Below are 18,007 nucleotides of genomic sequence, written 5' to 3'. Positions count from 1 at the left end.
TCATGCTCTGTCTCTCTCTCCTTCAAAAATAAATAAACATTTAAAAACTTTAAATAAATAAAATAAAATTCTCTTCGTCTTTTGTGTGACTTTAGGGAAGAAAAGATAGAATCAGCGAGGACCATTAGAAAGTTAAGGCAATAATCCCAGTGACAGATGGAGACGTCTGGACAAAGGTGGCTGGGGAGAATGGAGGGAGTGGGCTCCACTCTGGTGCTAAAATTAAGGCAGAGCCAATGGCTATCTGCTGATGGATTTGTGTAGTTTTAGGGCAAAGAGTCAAAAATGACCCAAGGGATTTTTGTTTCTTTATCATTGTGAAAAATAATTCTGGACATTGGTAAAGAGACTTCATTCAAAAGGGTTATTGAAAGAGGGAGAAAAGGCAGGTCGGGGTGCCTGGGTGGCTCAGTTGGTTAAGCATCCAACTTCGGCTCAGGTCATGATCTCACAGTTTGTGGGTTCGAGCCCCGCATCGGGCTCTGTGTTGACAGCTCAGAGCCTGGAGCCTGCTTCGGATTCTTTGTCTCTCCATCTCTCGGCCCCTCCCCTGCTCATGTTCTGTGTCTCTCTGTCTCTCAATAATAAACAAACGTTTAAAAAAAAAAAAAAAAAACTACTACAATTGTTAACATTACAAATCACCAAATACCTAAAATGTGCTAAGTACTATGTGAATTACTATTATCAAAGAGAACACTGGACCAAGAACATATAAATTTTATGAAGATAATCAAGGACTAATTATAAAGAAACATATCAAAAATTTTAAACGCTCTGGCATTGTCATATATTGCTAATGATAAAACCAATTAGTGAGCAGGAGACCAAATGTATTAAGGTCTGAAAAAATGCTTATACCCCTAGGACAAATAATAACCAAACTGTTCCCTTTTCCTTCTGGACACATAGGAAGACAACATATCCCAGTCCTTTCTTCATCTAAAAAGGACTACACTACTGATTTATGACCAATGGAATGTGATGGAATTTATGGGGGCCATTTCTGTTATAAAAATCTCCCTCAAATGATCCTCCTCTCTTGCCATGCCCCAAGTCATGTATTGATGATAGCAGCATTCCAAAACAGAAGAAGCCTGGATACCTGAGTCACCACTTAGAGGACAACTGCCAATACCCTGCCTGATAAAGAACACCTGCATTGGACTTAGTGTAAGAAATGTATTATGTTATGCCACTGAGATTTGTGGTATTTGTTATTGTAGCTAGCATTAATCTTCAGATTAATATAACTGTTTTTTAGAAATGCAATATTTACAATGAAAAGTAAGAATGAAAAATTATATGACAAGGGCAGAATTTAGAGTCTTTTTTCCTCACCCTTAAAAATTATTTTAACGCTATTTGCGTTGTGCTACCCTATATAATTCCTGACTGAATCTCCTAATGAGCATATACTGGTATTGCAATTTAAAAAAAAAAAACAAAAAAAGGTGTTAAATGACTACTGTTTTAATAATGGTTTTTAAAAGTAATTAAAACCAAAAAGATAAGACATTGTTTGAATTTTTCATCTTTCTTTGCCAGAGGACAAAATTCAAATAAGCCTTTAGTACCTCTAATTAAAATAACGCCACTTTTTGTTAATATAAATAGACCTTCAATCACATCTTACCAAGTGTTATCACCTTATCTCAGTTGTTCCTCACAAATATCTGTCTTGCCAATTTCATAAGGCATCATCTCCACTTTACAAATGGGAAAAGTGCGGTTCAAGAAGACATGATCTTTGTCCAATGTCACACAGCTAGTCAATGGCTGAGCTAGACCTACTATGCATGTATTTCAATCCTAATCCAATATTCCTGTCATACACCATGCTTGTTCTCTTCTACCATCCAACATAGGTCAATGGATTATATCCAAGTACCTTTCGTCCAATATGTATTCAAAAGGTGCTTGTGATTTTGAATCAAATATTTGGTCTACTCTCAGAATTGTCACTTATGGAGCAGTCCACAGTACAATAGGTACAAATGAATTCAAGGAAACCATGGCATTCTTCTAAGAATGACGCCATATATACACAAGGAATTACCGATACGAGAAGACATAAACTGGTCCTAATTTTACCATAATATTTCAACAATTATATTTTAAAGAAAACAAAATTAGTATTGTATGCTGGACTCATATAGTATATTTTAATGATACCAACTAGAATAAAAACATTAATAGCTAACATGCATAAATAAATGATAAATTTATCAATTTAAGAACTATCCAAAAGCCCTGTTTCTTTTATATATGATATATGTAACTACTGCTCATTAAATATTTTCAGACAGTATGACAATTTTGCTTCCCAATAAGCAATAACAGCAAAGCGAGGGCACTGTTACTCACTTGTATTACGAAAGAATAAAAATGAGATGTAACAATCTGTAGGCAAGTCCACAGATTCTCTTACCTTTGTATATCTTTTCGGTATTACACAAGTGAAGTGTGAAGTAGGTGTCAAGGAGCTGATGGCCATTTCTATTAACAATATTCCGGGCAGCAATGTTCCGAAGGTGTCTAAGACGCCGCTAAAAATTAACAACAAAAAAGAGGGACATGTTCAGCTTTTTCCTCATAAAACTTTCTGAAAGTTACAATCCAAAAATGAAATACAGTTAAGCTATCCCATTTATTTGTTAACCCAGCAACCTTAACCCAGTCTCTTATTTATGATTTAGTATCCACTCTGTCAAATAGGAATTATACCTGCCCCATCTCCTTTATGGGGTTGTTGTGAGCATGAAGTGACAACAGATATAAAATATTTTCAAAAAGCATAAATGTTATATAAGTGCTATTTACCTGTAAAGAGCCTTAGTATTTCCTGGAACATAAACCAAGTAGTAATTTGTTTTCTTCCCTTCGGAAGGATACCGGAGACATGCAAGTCCGTCTCATACCAACAGACAAGCAGTTTTTACATACATATACCCCAGCTGCTTGTTCAGTCTAGATGCCAGATCATCTGTACGACCAGGAAAAGATGCTTAGCCAAAACACAACTCACTGGTCACTCCAGCCAGCCAATAACCCAACTGTTGTGAGCTGAAATTAAATCCTCACCTGACCAACAGCCACCCAATCTCTTTCCTGATCAGGCCTCCTGCCCAACAACTTCTCCAACTAAGATGCACAAATCATTTGGAGCCCCAAGTGTTGAAAAGGCAAATGCTCCATAAGCAACGGTAGAAATCAACAAAACTGGAAGTTAACAGACAGCCAAGTAATAGCATACCAAAAAGAGAAGATGTTGGCAGTGCTCAAGTCTGTGCCCATCAGATTCATTCCCAAAGGCTAGTTCCCTCTGTCAGATAATTATTTTCAGACTTAAAAACAGAAATCAAGTGCTCAGTTTTGTTTTTTAACTTTTTTTTTAACATTTATTTATTATTGAGAGACAGAGAGACACAGAGCATGAGCAAAGGAGGGGCAGAGAAAGGGGGAGACACAGAATCTGAAGCAGGCACCAGGCTCTGAGCTGTTAGCAGAGAGTCCGATGCGGGGCTCGAACTCACAAACCGTGAGATCATGACCTGAGCTGTCAGACACTTAACCGACTGAGCTACCCAGGCGCCCCAAGTGCTCAGTTTTAAAAAATGCTTACAGCTCTCCCTTCAGGCTGAAAGACAGCCCAATCTACTAAGGTAAGACCATCTTCAATTACATGTGCAGCCAGCCAGAAAAGTGCAGTTCTTTCTTTCCATGCACATACCAACCTAATCTTTTCTCCCAATCTAGCGATTAAGATTCTTTAATAGGGAAGGTTATTGTCTAATAAATTGGTTTAATCCTCTAAGTATGAAAAGCCCCAAATATATTTATGAAAATTTCCTAGGGCTTACTCTAAAAGACTCATTTTTCTACAATCTGCCAATGGTTTCCATTTCATACCCTGGATTACAGCAACTATCTCCTCCTATATATTTTTTTATTAGCCCTCTCACTCAAGATTTTAAATTAACAGGAACCACTAATTACCTATATACAATAACCACATCTATTTTGCTGTAAGACTGCGATCTTGATCTTCTGTTCGAAGACCTGAAAATATTACCCAAAGTCTCTAGAATGAAGTACAAACTTTCCATATTGCTTTCAAAGCCCTATACAATCTGACCTCTCCACATCCTATCCTTATTTTAGACTAGATCTTCCACATAGCCAACCCCTCAGTCACACATGAATGCTTAAGATCCCATGAAAAAGATAATACACGTTCCTAGCTCCAGGCTTTTGTTAATTCTAGCCCCGTCGATCTAAAATCCATTTTCTTAAAGGAGATCCCATTTCTACTTCAAAGTTTAGGAGAAAAGATTCCTCCTTCCTGAGTCTCTAACTGAAATTAGTTGCTCCTTTATTTGAATAAATAAGAACTTTGCTGCTTCTCTCCTAGAGCACTTATATCATTCAATCTAGTCTTAAAAGTCATTGGTTAGTTATCTTCCCTATTAATCTAGGAGGAAAAGACTTGATGACAGAGACAATTACCATCACTACACTATCAGCACTTATTAAATGCTTACCATGTGCCATGCACTGTGCTAAACACTTCATACATATGATCTTATTTAACCCTCATAACAACCCCATGAGGTTAGGTTTTACTCATTATTGTGATTCATCTCTTTATCCCAACATTCCTACAAAACCAAATATAAACAGTAAATAATAAATGAGCAGGATATCTCAAAAGAAGGAAGGAAAGAAGGCAGAGGAAAGCAAAGCGGTTATACCTATATACATAGGTATATACCATACACTATCTCCTATATATGTGTGTGTGTGTATATATATATATATATATATATATATATACACACACATGCACACACATACACACATGTGCGTGTGTGTGTATTTATAATTATAACTGATACAACTTGGTCTTTACACTCCCCTATTGCTATAGGGGACAGAGCAAGCAATGATCTATCCTTCAACTCAAGAGAATAATTTTATGACAAAATAATAATAACGGAACAGACTGCTTTACAAAGCAATGTGCAAGGCTTGGACAGAGACTGAATCTACAGTGGATACATAGATATTGGTGAAGAGATCTTTCTACTATCTAGGAAGTTGGCAAAACCAGCTTCAAGACACCTTCTGACTCCAAGCTCTAGATTCTAAAATCAGTAATGGAGTCTACAAACATTCACCCAAGGTATCAGTGTTGTTTCCAAGCTTCCCTCCACTCACACAGATAAAACAGAACTGACTCCATTGCAGCATTTTATAAGAAGATTTACAACAACAACAACAAAAATTCTTCCACAAATTAACCAACTATAAAGCACTGACTTTGGGTTGTACAACTTTTTACCTTTTCCCTTATTTTATTTATTTCAAAAGCAGTAGGTAAGTATTCTTATTACACCATGATTAAACTACAAGATGCTCCCAGTAGCTAGGACAAAGGAAATTAACCATTTATGAGTAAAATATTGATGTCATCTTGGTGAAAAGGTAGTAAATGTACACATGAACCCTCTTATGCCCTTTGTCTTGGCTTCCTCTTTAATGACATTCATTCCAATTTTATCATAAAACTGCTTATTATTCCCCTAATGTTAACATTAAGGGAAACTGAATGAAGGCAATTCTCTGTATTATTTTTGCAACTTTTCTATAAATTTAAAATTAGTCCAAAATAAAGTGGTTTTTTTTTTAAGCTATTGCCTTTTTCAGAGTTAGGAGGTGGGTATTAGGACAAAAAGACCACCAGTAAGACAACATTCACAAGCACTATGTAAGTGGAGCTCTTCTCCATTCCCACCACTCACCTCCTCCCTTTAGTCCCCACCCCCCTTCTGTCTTCCTCTCCTCCCCCTAAGACTTCATGCAGTTTAAATGAAACACTGGAAGGTTAAGCCAGAAACTCATAAAAATGATTACCTATGGGGGTGAGAGCAAGCTGAAGAGAATACAGATAAAAGCAAGACTTCCCTGATACTTGTTTACATAGTTTTGACTTCTGTACCATATAAGCGTCTTACATACTCAAGAAATAAGTAAGAAAAAGTTTAAACCCAACTAAACTTAGTCCAAAGTATAATAGCAATACCAAAAATTACCACAAGTTTTAGGATATATCATCTACCTTCACCCAAACTATTACCCTATGACCCAATATTGTATTAAAGTATTGAAAAAATCAGAGTGACTTAAAGGATCCTTTCTTGCCCTCAGTTCCCCCATAAGAGCTATACTTGCAAAACGTAGAAATAGGGTTAGTTCCAGATATTTGTCTATCTTCCCCAACAATAATATAAATTCTAAGAGGAAAAGACTATTTTATTTATAGTTGTATCTCCAGCATCTAGATGACTACCTAGCAAACAGCAGGCACACAGTGTTTTTTGATTGAATTCCTAATTCTCCAGTGAATTAACCCAGTGAAGAATGTCTTGGTATGGCACAGGCCTTGCAATAGTCCTCAGTGGCCTGGAAACCTTAGATCCTGACACCCACCCACCAGACAGTGAGAAAATACAGAACTAAGAACTGAAAGTGGGGTAAAGCCTTAGCAGTGATTCTACTACAGCAAATCCTCAAGACTCACCTACATTCAATTGCTCTAGACTTTACAGCCTACTGGTAGTTCATGGCCTGGTGGCACCAATAAGCATAAATACACTCCTTTTGAGCTTGGCTAAATAGAATTAAACATCAGACTTTCTCTTCAAATGGCCCACCTAAAGACAGTTAAAAATCAAATCCGTCTTATGATCTAAATTATCTCAAGCATCTCAGGAAAATATAAATATTCTGAGTAATTAAAATTTACACAGACTTTTGAATTATTCTTTATGGTAACATCCTATGCAGTTTTCTTTATCAGCAATCTCCTTAAACTTTGTCAAATGTTCTATGCCTTCATGGTTATAAAACACTTTGCGTATCATTCTTCAGCAGTAGGTTGGCAACAAAGTTGTGCTCTAAAAACATCCACTTCTAAAACTAAAGCTGAACAGATTTTAATCTTTAAACTGGAAGTAACATGGCTTAAAATCTTTGAAACTCAATCTCTAAAACATCCTGTACAGACATTGAAAACATTCACTAACATATAAATTAAAATCTATTCAGCTTTTTTTTTTTTTGAATTTTTTTTTCAACGTTTATTTATTTTTGGGACAGAGAGAGACAGAGCATGAACGGGGGAGGGGCAGAGAGAGAGGGAGACACAGAATCGGAAACAGGCTCCAGGCTCCGAGCCATCAGCCCATAGCCTGACGCGGGGCTCGAACCCACGGACCGCGAGATCGTGACCTGGCTGAAGTCGGACGCTTAACCGACTGCGCCACCCAGGCGCCCCAAAATCTATTCAGCTTTGATCTCGAGGATTGATAGATATAACTGGAGCACAACTCTACTATCTGAGATGCTGGTGGTGAGGAAAAGACCAGTATTGCCCCAAATCCCTTAACATTTTAACAAATCTTTCAGATATAAATTCCTAAGTGGCATGTATTGTAGATTTGAAATGTTTGCTTTATAGTTTAAAAAAAAAAAAAAAGAATAAGAAGAATTACTCATTAGTCATGACTGTAACTGGTGCCTCTAAAGAACCTATAATGGTTGTTTCTCTTGTTAATACTACTAACGCCTTTAGAAAACTGCTTCAAAACCTAACAGTAGTCTAAAGAAAGGGTTTTTTGTTTTGTTTTGTTTTTGCTTGTTTTGTCATGCTCAGCACCTATTTGATTAAAACAAGGCCAAATAAAAGTGCAGATTTTCCTTTACAGAACCACTCTCTCCTACTATCTATATCCTTCCTGTAGAATTAACTCTCTTCCAACTTCAAGGATATTCACATGATGACTCAGATCATGCCAATCAGCACATTTCATCCCCCTGACCATAACATATGACTCAGGACCACTGAAAGACTCAGAAATTATATTAAATTTTTGAGAGGTTTTTTTTTGGGGGGGGGGGGTCCCCTCACTGGCCCTGAATCTGGAAGAATATAGGGTTAGAGATGCTGGCAGCTGTCTTTCCATCACAGTGAAACTGAAGAATGAAACCAACAAGGAAGAGAGCAAAATAAGACACGTGCGATTCAGGTCCTGCCGACAATTGAAGTCTCTGGATCAAACCATCCCTAAAATGAGAACTACAATGACAACCACGAGCCCAGACCCTATAAAACGGTCAAAGATTACAACTAGGGAGATTTATACTGTGATTTTTTTATTTAGAATTTACCCCATAATAGATAAAGAGTAACATTCTAATTTAGCGGCAAGTTACAAAGAAATGTCTCATTTTGTTAACCATCCCCATGTTTTAGAAAATAATCATTGCTGGCAGGTCAATCCATTTTTGTTGATACAATTTTGAACCTCACCATGGGCAACAGCACAGCTTTAAAAACAGTCAAATCACACCCCAGAACGAAGAGAAATCCAAAGCAATTTTCAGTAGTGAAATAGGTCACTGGGGTGCTATATTCCTCCCAAGTTTCGCCATTCCTTGCAGGCATCTAAAATGTTCTGACTTCTGAGGTATAATAATGACCAAAGAGAACTAATGTGTCTTTGATCTTGTTCCTCATCACTGCCGTAAAGTGACTCAGGGAGGCTGATGGCCAACAGGAGGAGGACATGGCTCCCATTCACCCTTCCTTCCCTGTCTGTAACCCTTGCTTCAAAAACAAAAGTACTATGGTTCTTAAATTATAGCCACCCCACGCGTCCCGAACATCACCAAACTAAATAACCATCCCATACACACCTTTTATGACTTCTAAAGAGATATCTTCAAAACAAATTTTGAGTCTAATTTGCTTAATCTACAAGAGCTTTTATAAAGCAATAATATAATCAATAATCTATAGCCCAATAGAAAAGGGGGCCAAGGACATAAAAAGGCAGACCACAGAAAAAGACATGGAAATGGTCAATAAACATATGAAGAGATGTGTAATTACACTCATAAGTAAGATATGCACAACAATCACTCCACCTTATGGCAGACTAGTTTCCAAACAGTTTGCAAACAATGGTTGTACCAATACATCACATTCCGCATGCTCTGTTACAATGTGATATTGCCACCCCTCCATTAAAAAATGGGACCTACGTTCCCTCCCCCTTCCACGTGGGAAGGCCTGCGACTATGGCAGAAATTAGACTGCATGACTTCTGAGGCCAAATCATAAAATCATCTAGTTCTCTTAGAATCCTCTTTCTTAGAACCCAGTCACCCGAATGCAAGGACAGCAAGCAGCTATGTGAAAAGGACTTCGTAGTTCTTCTCCACAGCCTTGAGTGAGATCCCAGCTATAGCCAGACTTGTAAGTGGCCATGTCAGCCCCCAGCCTTTGAGCCACCAGAAATGACATCAGGTAGAGTCAAGCTGTTCCCACCATGACCAAAGCAAACTGCTGAATTACAAGCAAAATAAATGATGATGTTGCTTTATGCCACTAAATTTTTCTTCTTACCTAGCAATAGAAAATGAAGAGATCTATCTGATTAAATAACCTATTTAGTCTTTGTCACAGTTGATAAAAGTAAGGAAAATTATGCTAGAGGAAATATAAACTGGTTCAACTTGGAGGGCAATTTAGCCATAATTACTAAATTTTAAACTGTATGTAATATTTGACTAAGCAATTCCACAAGTCAAAAAATGCATGCAAATATGCTTATTCTGATATTGGCTCTAAAAGCAAAAATTTAATAATCACTCTTAAATTGTGGTACATTCATACAATGGAAAACTATGTATCCATTTTTTAAGAAGTGCTAATATGGAACACAAAAGAACATGAAATTTTAAATGTTTGCATGAAGAAATATTACTATATACCCTGAATGATACAGATCAAGGGGTGCCAACTTATTCTATAAAGAGACAGAGAAAAAATTATTTTAACTTTTTCATGGCATATCGATTCTCTTCATGTTCTTGTTTGTTTGTTTACAATCTCTTAACCATGGTAACCTCTCTTAGTCTCCTCAGTTACAAAAGCCAGTGACTACTGGCCAGTTTGCTAACCTCTCATGTTGATAATCACAGACACTATGAGATAATATTTTTAAGGAGCATCTGGTTTAGAAATGTAGTCAAACTTGTTCTGGACAGCTGCCCCCTTTCCTATCCTCAATTCATCTCTTTTTTCAGGTCAGGCATTTATTCTTGGCCTAGGAAGAGGCTAAATGCCATGGAGGAATAAGGCCCAGGTTGTTTCCAGTAAACTCAGGTTACCACTATTTTGGTGCACTTTTTTGAGGGACAACAAAAGCAAACCTGGGAGAAGATTAGTTTTCCACATTCCCACAGAGGGTAAAAATGTTGAATTACTGAATTCAGAACTTAAGCTTGATAAAGTAGATCAGTCTTTTTAAAAAATACAAAAGCTCCTTCTATATTATAGCACTCTCAGTCACCTATTCTTTCTAATCTTTTGATCCCATCTGAAAGACTCCCTGTGAAAAGTTTTGAAAGAACCCAAAAATGCTTTCTTTAAAACTAGTGCTTGGTGCTACTGCCTACAAGCAAGTAGCACCAACAGCCAATGTTACAGATTTGAACAAACAACCCACCAATTCTAATCTCTCATATAATACATTATAGCTCCTATCCCTGAGAGCTCTCTCTGACGCACATCACACAACCTTGGAATAAAGCCTTTATTCTGATTCCACTCTGCTCTCACTCAGTTCTAGAATGTAATTCAGTCATTTGGTAAGCACTACTAAATTATAATACAGGCTTCTTCACAGGAAAAGACAAAATATATCTCTGAACTTTCTACATTTCTTATACATTTTGGCTCTGGGTGTTTAATCTCCACCCGATCCATCCCCAATCTCGGTGGAAGGTCTAAACTTGCCCTTTTTCCTCCATGTTTCCCTCTGGGAAACAAGCCTTCGTAGTGACAGGTCTAGCACTGTTCTCTGCACATATCTCTCATCCTTCCTCTCTTGTTCCCTTCTTTCTTCTATTTTATCTTGCTGGTATTTCCCTCCCAGACCATGCCAAGAAATGTGGGGAGACAAACATGGCATTCCCTAATTTCAGAGTATGTAAACCCACTAAAGAAAGAACTGGAGTTTGTGCACACAAAAAACCCAATCTGAGGTAAAACTATCCAGCAGTACACTGTCAATGAGCATGTATTACAGAACTGTTATTCTAGACATGTAAGACCAAAGAAGGAAGACACAGAATTACCTAGAAGATAAAAATTGGAAGACAGAATACAGCTGTCAGTGGTCCAAGTGTTAAAATAATAGCGTGCCCATAATTTGCTTCAATATAATTGGGGTGAGAGAGAGACTAGGTATGCATATAATAAAACAAGATCTGCCCGGACGTGACAGTTCTTGAAGTTAGGTAATGGGTACCTGGGAGTTCATCACTCATCCCCTCATACACATACGCATTTCAATATACAGTGATATATACAACACACATTTCACTATACGTATTTCAATATTCACTGGAATTTCCAAAATAAAAAAGGTTTAAAGTAATACTGATAGGAATAGATAGAAAGGATAAGACCACATAGGAACCTAAAGCAAAAATGGGCTTAACAGGGAGACTAATTAGACAATGGATATGGTTAAGGATGAAGACAAGATTAACAAAGGAAATAAGGGAGTCAAAAGGCCCTTAGGGAAATATGGCGGTGCCTGGGTGCGCTCAGTCTCTTGAGTGTCCAAGTTTGGCTCAGGTCATGATCTCATGTTTCATGAGTTCAAGCCCCATGTCGGGCTCTCTGATGTCAGCACAGAGCCTGCTTCAGGTCCTCTGTGCCCCTCTCTCTGCCCTTCCTCCACTCATATGCGTGCTCTCTCTCTCTCTCTCTCTCTCTCTCCCTCAAAAATAAATAAACATTAAAAAAAATCAGTAAATTTTACTACATAAAATGTTTTTAAATTATGCATGGCAGGGGAGGTTGGGTGGCTCAGTCGGTTAAGCATCCAACTTCGGCTCAGGTCATGATCTCACGGTTCGTGGGTTCAAGTGGGCTCTGTGCTGACAGCTCAGAGCTTGGAGCCTGCTTTGGATTCTGTGTCTCCCTCTCTCTCTGCCCCTCCCCTGCTCGTGCTCTGTCTCTGTCTCTCAAAAATAAATAAACATAAAAAAATTTTTTAATTATGCATGGCAAAACTATCATATGTAAAGTCAAAGGAAAAAACAACCTAACCAAAAATTTTTAATTCACATAACAAGCCAATTTCACTAAAACATAAAGAGTTCCTAAAAACCAATAAGAAAAAAATCCAAAAACCCAACAGAAAGAAAAAAAATAGCAAAAAATATTAACAGATAATTCACAGAAAAAGACAAACAGCACTTAAACACTTCTGAAAAGATTCTCAACCTCACTCATAAGAGAAATGCAACTTAAAACTACACTAAAGTTGGCACAGACCAGAAAGTCTGATAACCTATTCAGGGGCAAAGCAGTAGCAAAACAAGCACTTGGTTGAAAAGAGCAAAACAGGCAAAAACCTCTAAAGATGGCAATCTGGCAGTATCTACAAAATTACAAACGCACATATTCTCTGATCCAGCAACTCTACTTCTTCACTTGTGAAAAAATGTATACTTAGAGATATCCATTATAATGTATGTAATACACTATTGTTTGTTACTAGCAAAAAACTGGAAATACGTTAAATGTCCATCAATAGGGAACCTGCTAAATTATGATATATCCTCTAGTGGAATACTAAGTGGCCAGAAAAAATAAATTATGTGGCAGCTCTATGAGCACTGATATGGAAGAATCTACAAGACAGACTATTAATTAAAAAAAAAAAAACCCACAAAAGTTTATACAGTGTGTTTAACATGTTATCGTCTGTGTTTCATAGGGAAAAAATATATAATTACGTAAATACTGGAGGTACACACAATATAATTGATAACACTGTTTGCCCCAGGGAAGGGAAAATGGGTATTTGGGGCACGGAGTGATACGGAAACTCTTCACAGCACCCTCTTATATACCTTTGAATTGTGATCCATATGAATATATTATCCACTTTTTAAAATAAAACAAAATTTACATTTTTAAAAAAACAGAGGGGCGCCTGGGTGGCTCAGTCGGTTAAGCATCCGACTTTGGCTCAGGTCATGATCTTGCAGTTCATGGGTTCGAGCCCCACGTCGGGCTCTGCGCTGACAGCTCAGAGCCTGGAGCCTACTTCAGATTCTGTCTCCGGCTCTCTCTGCCCCTCCCCCGCTGGTGTTCTGTCTCTCTGTCTCTCAAAAGTAAATAAACATTAAAAAAAATTTTTTTTTAAACCAGAAATGGCAACCAACCTTTAAGCACAGATATCTGTGATAGCCATTACCAGAAGCAGTGTGACATATTGGTAAGAGTTCAAACTAGAGTCAATAATCCCGAACTCTGGGTGGTTCTACCATTTACTCATGGGCAAATCACTTACTCTCTCTGAGCTTGTTTTCCCTCCCATAAAATGGAGATATTTCCTGCATGCCTACCTCTGTGGGTTATTTTAAGGATCAAATGAAATAATGGATATAAAAGCTCTCTGAAAAATCACAAAGTACTTTATAAATATAAAGTATTAACAGAAATAGGAATGTTGAGAAAGGGATGTGGTTATCAGTGTAAGATGATGAATTGGTTTAGGCATTTCTAATTTGAAGTGAAGAGACAGATTTAGAATTCATTTATCTAAATAAAGGTGCTATGGTCTCAAGTATGTAACAGATTTCCAAAGGACAACATTCAGTAAATAGAATTACAAAACTACAAAACTGGAAACCCTCCTGAAGGTCACCTAAGCCTTTGCTACTCAGGATCACATGGGAACTTGCTGGAAATACACAACCTCAGGTCCCACTATAGACCTACCCAGTCAGAACCTACCTTTTAACACGATCCCCAGGTAATTTTTATGTACATTTTAAGTTTAATAAGCACTAATATAGCCATCTTATTCATTTTTCAGATAATAAAACTGGGGCCACAGGGGCACCTGGGTGGCTCAGTTGGTTAAGCATCTGACTTTGGCTCAGGTCATGATCTCATGGTTCGTGGGTTCGAGCCCCACGTCAGGCTCTGTGCTGGCAGCTCAGAGCCTGGAGCCTGCTTTTAATTCTATATCTCCCTCTCTCTACCCTTCCCCTACTCATGCACTGTCTCTGTCTGTCTCTCAAAAATAAATAAATGTAAAAAAAAATTTTTTTTTAATACAAATAAAATAAAACTGGGGCCATTAGTAAAGGTACTTAGCCATGTTCACATTGTTAATAAATACCAAAATCGAAATGTGGAGCCAGGCCTGATCTCTTGGACTACATGTATTTATATGCATGTACAATATGTATTTGCTTCCCAGACTCCGTGTTTCAAAACCTCAGAGGCATCTTTGCCTTGCAGATATCCCATGCCCCCACCCCATTTCTGATCAGCCACCAGCCCATCAATTCTTTCTTTCTTCACAGTATCTCTGGCATATGTTCCTTCTTTTCCACATCCTTCATTCACTGCCCTAAAACTATGGCTGTGCTTACCATGAAAAACCAGCTCCCTTCTCTTACGCATGTATCAACTTCCTCTTCTGCAAACAAGAGCTCTCTTACAAATAGTAAGCTCTAAATAATTCCTAAAGAAGGGGCAAGCCATTAAAAAGCATTAATATTAGCATAAGTGATTCCTGGCAGAATCTATGTTTGAAACCTAGCAAGAATAGCAAACTAGAATTTGGTAATCCTAATCCAGAAACTTCCTGTTTTCACTCCCTCTATTTCTTTCCCATCACCTCCTCCTCTTTACCCTAGAACTAACCCAGGTTGCCTTCACCTAATAAGACCCTTCCACCACAATTAGGCTTTACTACATATACCCAAAGGCTCCAGATCTACTTTCTATTACGTCTTTCATCCCAGTGTGTCCCAATAAACTCTCAACATTCACAAACATTCTCGTATCTTCATAATTCTCTCCTATAAACTGTATCCTAACAAACCAAACTATTTCAACATTTCTTGAGTACCCATCATGTGCCAGGAACTACACAATAAAACGGAAGTCTAAATACTTTTGAATATCTTTCCTACATAAATTTAGGAAATTAAAAGCCCTGGTCTCTGCTCTGTTGGCATTTCTACACCAAGAAGTTTTGACGTGTTTAAGAGCAAATAATATAGGCAGACTTTTACAGATGCTCAGGCACAAGAGCTGTAGACAGACAGAGTAAGCCCCCCACAACACGAAGGCTGACTCCTGTGCAACAGTCTGTACAGCACGAGGGTTAACAGTTGTAGGACTCTCATGTACAAACTGGGTTCAATTAAATCAACCTGAAAAAACAAAGGGAGTGTGCTTCAATTCAAAATCAAATTGTGGGGTATTTGTCCAATGATCCCAAACGCTGCCTTTGTATTATAGCCTAGACTTGGCAGACGGGTTTGAGCCCCACTGTGCTGCCACCAGGGAATGTATTTAAGCTCTCAGAAGCTTCACATTCCTCATCTGTAAAGGGGAGCTAATGACAGGCTGTATTTCACAGAACTGTAATGAGAAGCACATACAGTAACTGCAAAGTACTTAGACACAGTGCTGGAACCATGATAGTTCAATAATGTTACTATTATTCTCAATCACCCTAAAGTTTCCTCATTCTTTTGTGATCAGTTTACCTGTAGAGCTTCAAAGTCTATCCACTGAACTGGAGGTATACAGGTTTGTGAACGTACAGGCAGAGATGAAACTGGAAAACTGCACTTTAAATCCAACAAGCAGAGTGAGATAGTGGGAAAAGCTTTGAATGTAGAACCGGAATAGTTGCAGATGATGAACTCTAGCTCTTCCATGTTCTTGTCTGAGCCTTGATCTTCTCCCCTGTCAAATGGGAGAGATGGCTCTAACTACTGTGGCTAAAATACTGAGAATGGTTTTAAAGAGATTAGCTACGACAAACAAAGCAGCATGGGAAAAGACAACAGGGTAAGAATGGGAACGCTGTTCATGAATAACTTTTAAAGGAAACTTCTACAATGGTATGTGACAAGAAGCCATAAATCTTGGGAGGAGGGAAATCTGGCAGTAAATGGTAATCACAAAGTTAGAATAAAATGAATACCTACAATTAAGCAGACAAACAGCAAATCACCCTTTATGACCCAGCTCCAGAATTCCCACTTTTGATATATCCTTCCTGACCTCCCTGTCCCATCCACTACCCCAAATGAAGATGATCACTCCTCCCTTCTATGCTAGGACTACACTGTGGACATGCCACCATCACAGCACTTGCCACAATCGCGCTTTATTGCCAATGCCCCCGCCCCCCCCCACCCCCGCAAAAGAGGGGTGATTTCTAAATACAGAAACCAAGTTTTATTCTTCTTTATGCCCACAGCCCTTAGCACAGTCCTGGTACAAAATAGGTCCTCAGTAAGTGTTTGATGGATGAACCAATAAGTAAAGCACAAACAATCTTAGCTATTTCACTATGCCATCTAAGGCAGTGCCCTTGCATTTAAAGTTATATTTTATGCATAGCTCTTAATAGCACATATTTTAAGGGCGCCTGGGTGGCTCAGTCAGTTCAGTGTCGACTCTTGATTTTGGCTCAGGTCATCATCTCACGGTTTGTGAGTTCAAGTCTGCATCAGGCTCTGCGCTGACAGAGTGCAGCTTGCTTGGGATTCTCTCTCTCTGCCTCTCGCCTGCTAGCACAGTCTGTCTGTCGGTCTCTCTCTCTCAAAATAAATAAACATTAAAAGAATTAAAAATGAAAAAAATAAAATAAACCAACCCTTCTGAAAAGCCAAGCCCCCAAACTCATTCATATAATAAACATTTTTTTAAAAAACGGCACATATTTTATCATAACTCTTTGCCCTTCTGTAGCCTCAATGATTATAAGCTCCTTAAGGACCCAAACTGTGACTTTTTATCCCAAGTGGCTAATGTGCAGCCACACAGATATTCACTAAATGTCTCTTGAGAGAAGACGGGAATGACAGATGCATGCACACTGCTGCCTCGCCATTCAGGCCTCAGTCTCCCCTCGTTTAGAAGTGTTGTCAGCAGTCTCCTCACCACTCTGTCCACTACCACTGACTCTTCACGTGTCAACTACACTTGAATAAAAAACAATTAATGAGTTAAAAACAAAATACGATCCTGCCATTCTTGCTTATAACAGTACGATGCCCAAGTCAGACTGGGAAATGTGGAGGGAGCGGTAAGAGCTGGGAAATCATTGTTTTGTCACATCACAGCCAAGACTGGCTCAGACAAGAATCATCAATGGATGATAATGGATGACAAGTCTAGAGGGGGAGGAACAGGATATACGTATGTTCTCTAAGCGTCTCCCTACAAACTATTCACTAGTCACGTTCATGCAGGCGCACGTACAGACACACACAGAATGACAAAGTTGAGAAATCAGATAACATCTTGATCAGGTGACAAAACTGAACATCACCAGCGAGGGACAAATGGACACTGTGTGCCTCCAAAGGTCATACTGTATACTGTATGCAGGACACATCACCACGCACAAAATACTCCAAGTGAGAATGAGTAATCTGAATCTAATCATGAGGAAACATCAGATGAACAAAAAATGAGGAATGTTCTATTTTTAAAAGGGAAGAAGTGGTTTGTAATATGACACTGACATTTAAAAAAAAAAAAAAAAAGACAAAAGCTGTGAAAAGCTCTTAAAGAAGAGATAAGACAATTAAATGCACTACCTGACCCTAGACTAGATCATGAAGTGGAGGAGGAAAATTTCTATAAAGGACATTATGCAACCAACTGACAAAAGTGGAGTATAAACCACAGATTAGGTAAAAGTATTATATCAATGCTAATTTTACTGAAGTTGATAACTATACTGTGGATATGAAAGAGAATATACCTACTTAGGAAATACGTACTCAAGTATTTAAAAGTAAAAGGTCATGGAGCGCCTGGGTGGCGCAGTCAGTTAAACGTCCAACATCGGCTCCGCTCATGATCTCAGGG

The 18,007-nt window shown here is 38.2% G+C and overlaps 1 protein-coding gene across 3 annotated transcripts in view; it reads right to left on the bottom strand.

The window, feature by feature from the left end:
* Window positions 1-18,007, bottom strand: part of UVRAG (UV radiation resistance associated) — a 301,824-nt gene that overhangs the window by 268,171 nt on the left and 15,646 nt on the right. For 2 of the 3 annotated variants that reach the window (XM_040489400.1, XM_040489398.1), the window contains exons 1-2: window positions 15,664-15,852; window positions 2,432-2,549 (exon numbers count right to left, since the gene is read on the bottom strand). In XM_040489400.1, the coding sequence (XP_040345334.1) occupies window positions 2,432-2,549; window positions 15,664-15,837 (292 nt within the window). In that variant the 5' untranslated portion in view covers window positions 15,838-15,852. Of the gene's footprint in view, window positions 1-2,431; window positions 2,550-15,663; window positions 15,853-18,007 lie in introns of those variants that run through there. The other variant, XM_040489399.1, reaches the window with a different exon arrangement.

Source organism: Herpailurus yagouaroundi, unplaced genomic scaffold (genome assembly GCF_014898765.1).
Source record: "Herpailurus yagouaroundi ecotype Mexico unplaced genomic scaffold, PumYag 180, whole genome shotgun sequence".
In the NCBI taxonomy this organism is placed as follows: Eukaryota; Metazoa; Chordata; class Mammalia; order Carnivora; family Felidae; genus Herpailurus; species Herpailurus yagouaroundi.
Note: the sequence above shows the minus strand (reverse complement) of the source record. Positions and strands in the feature narration are given on the sequence as shown.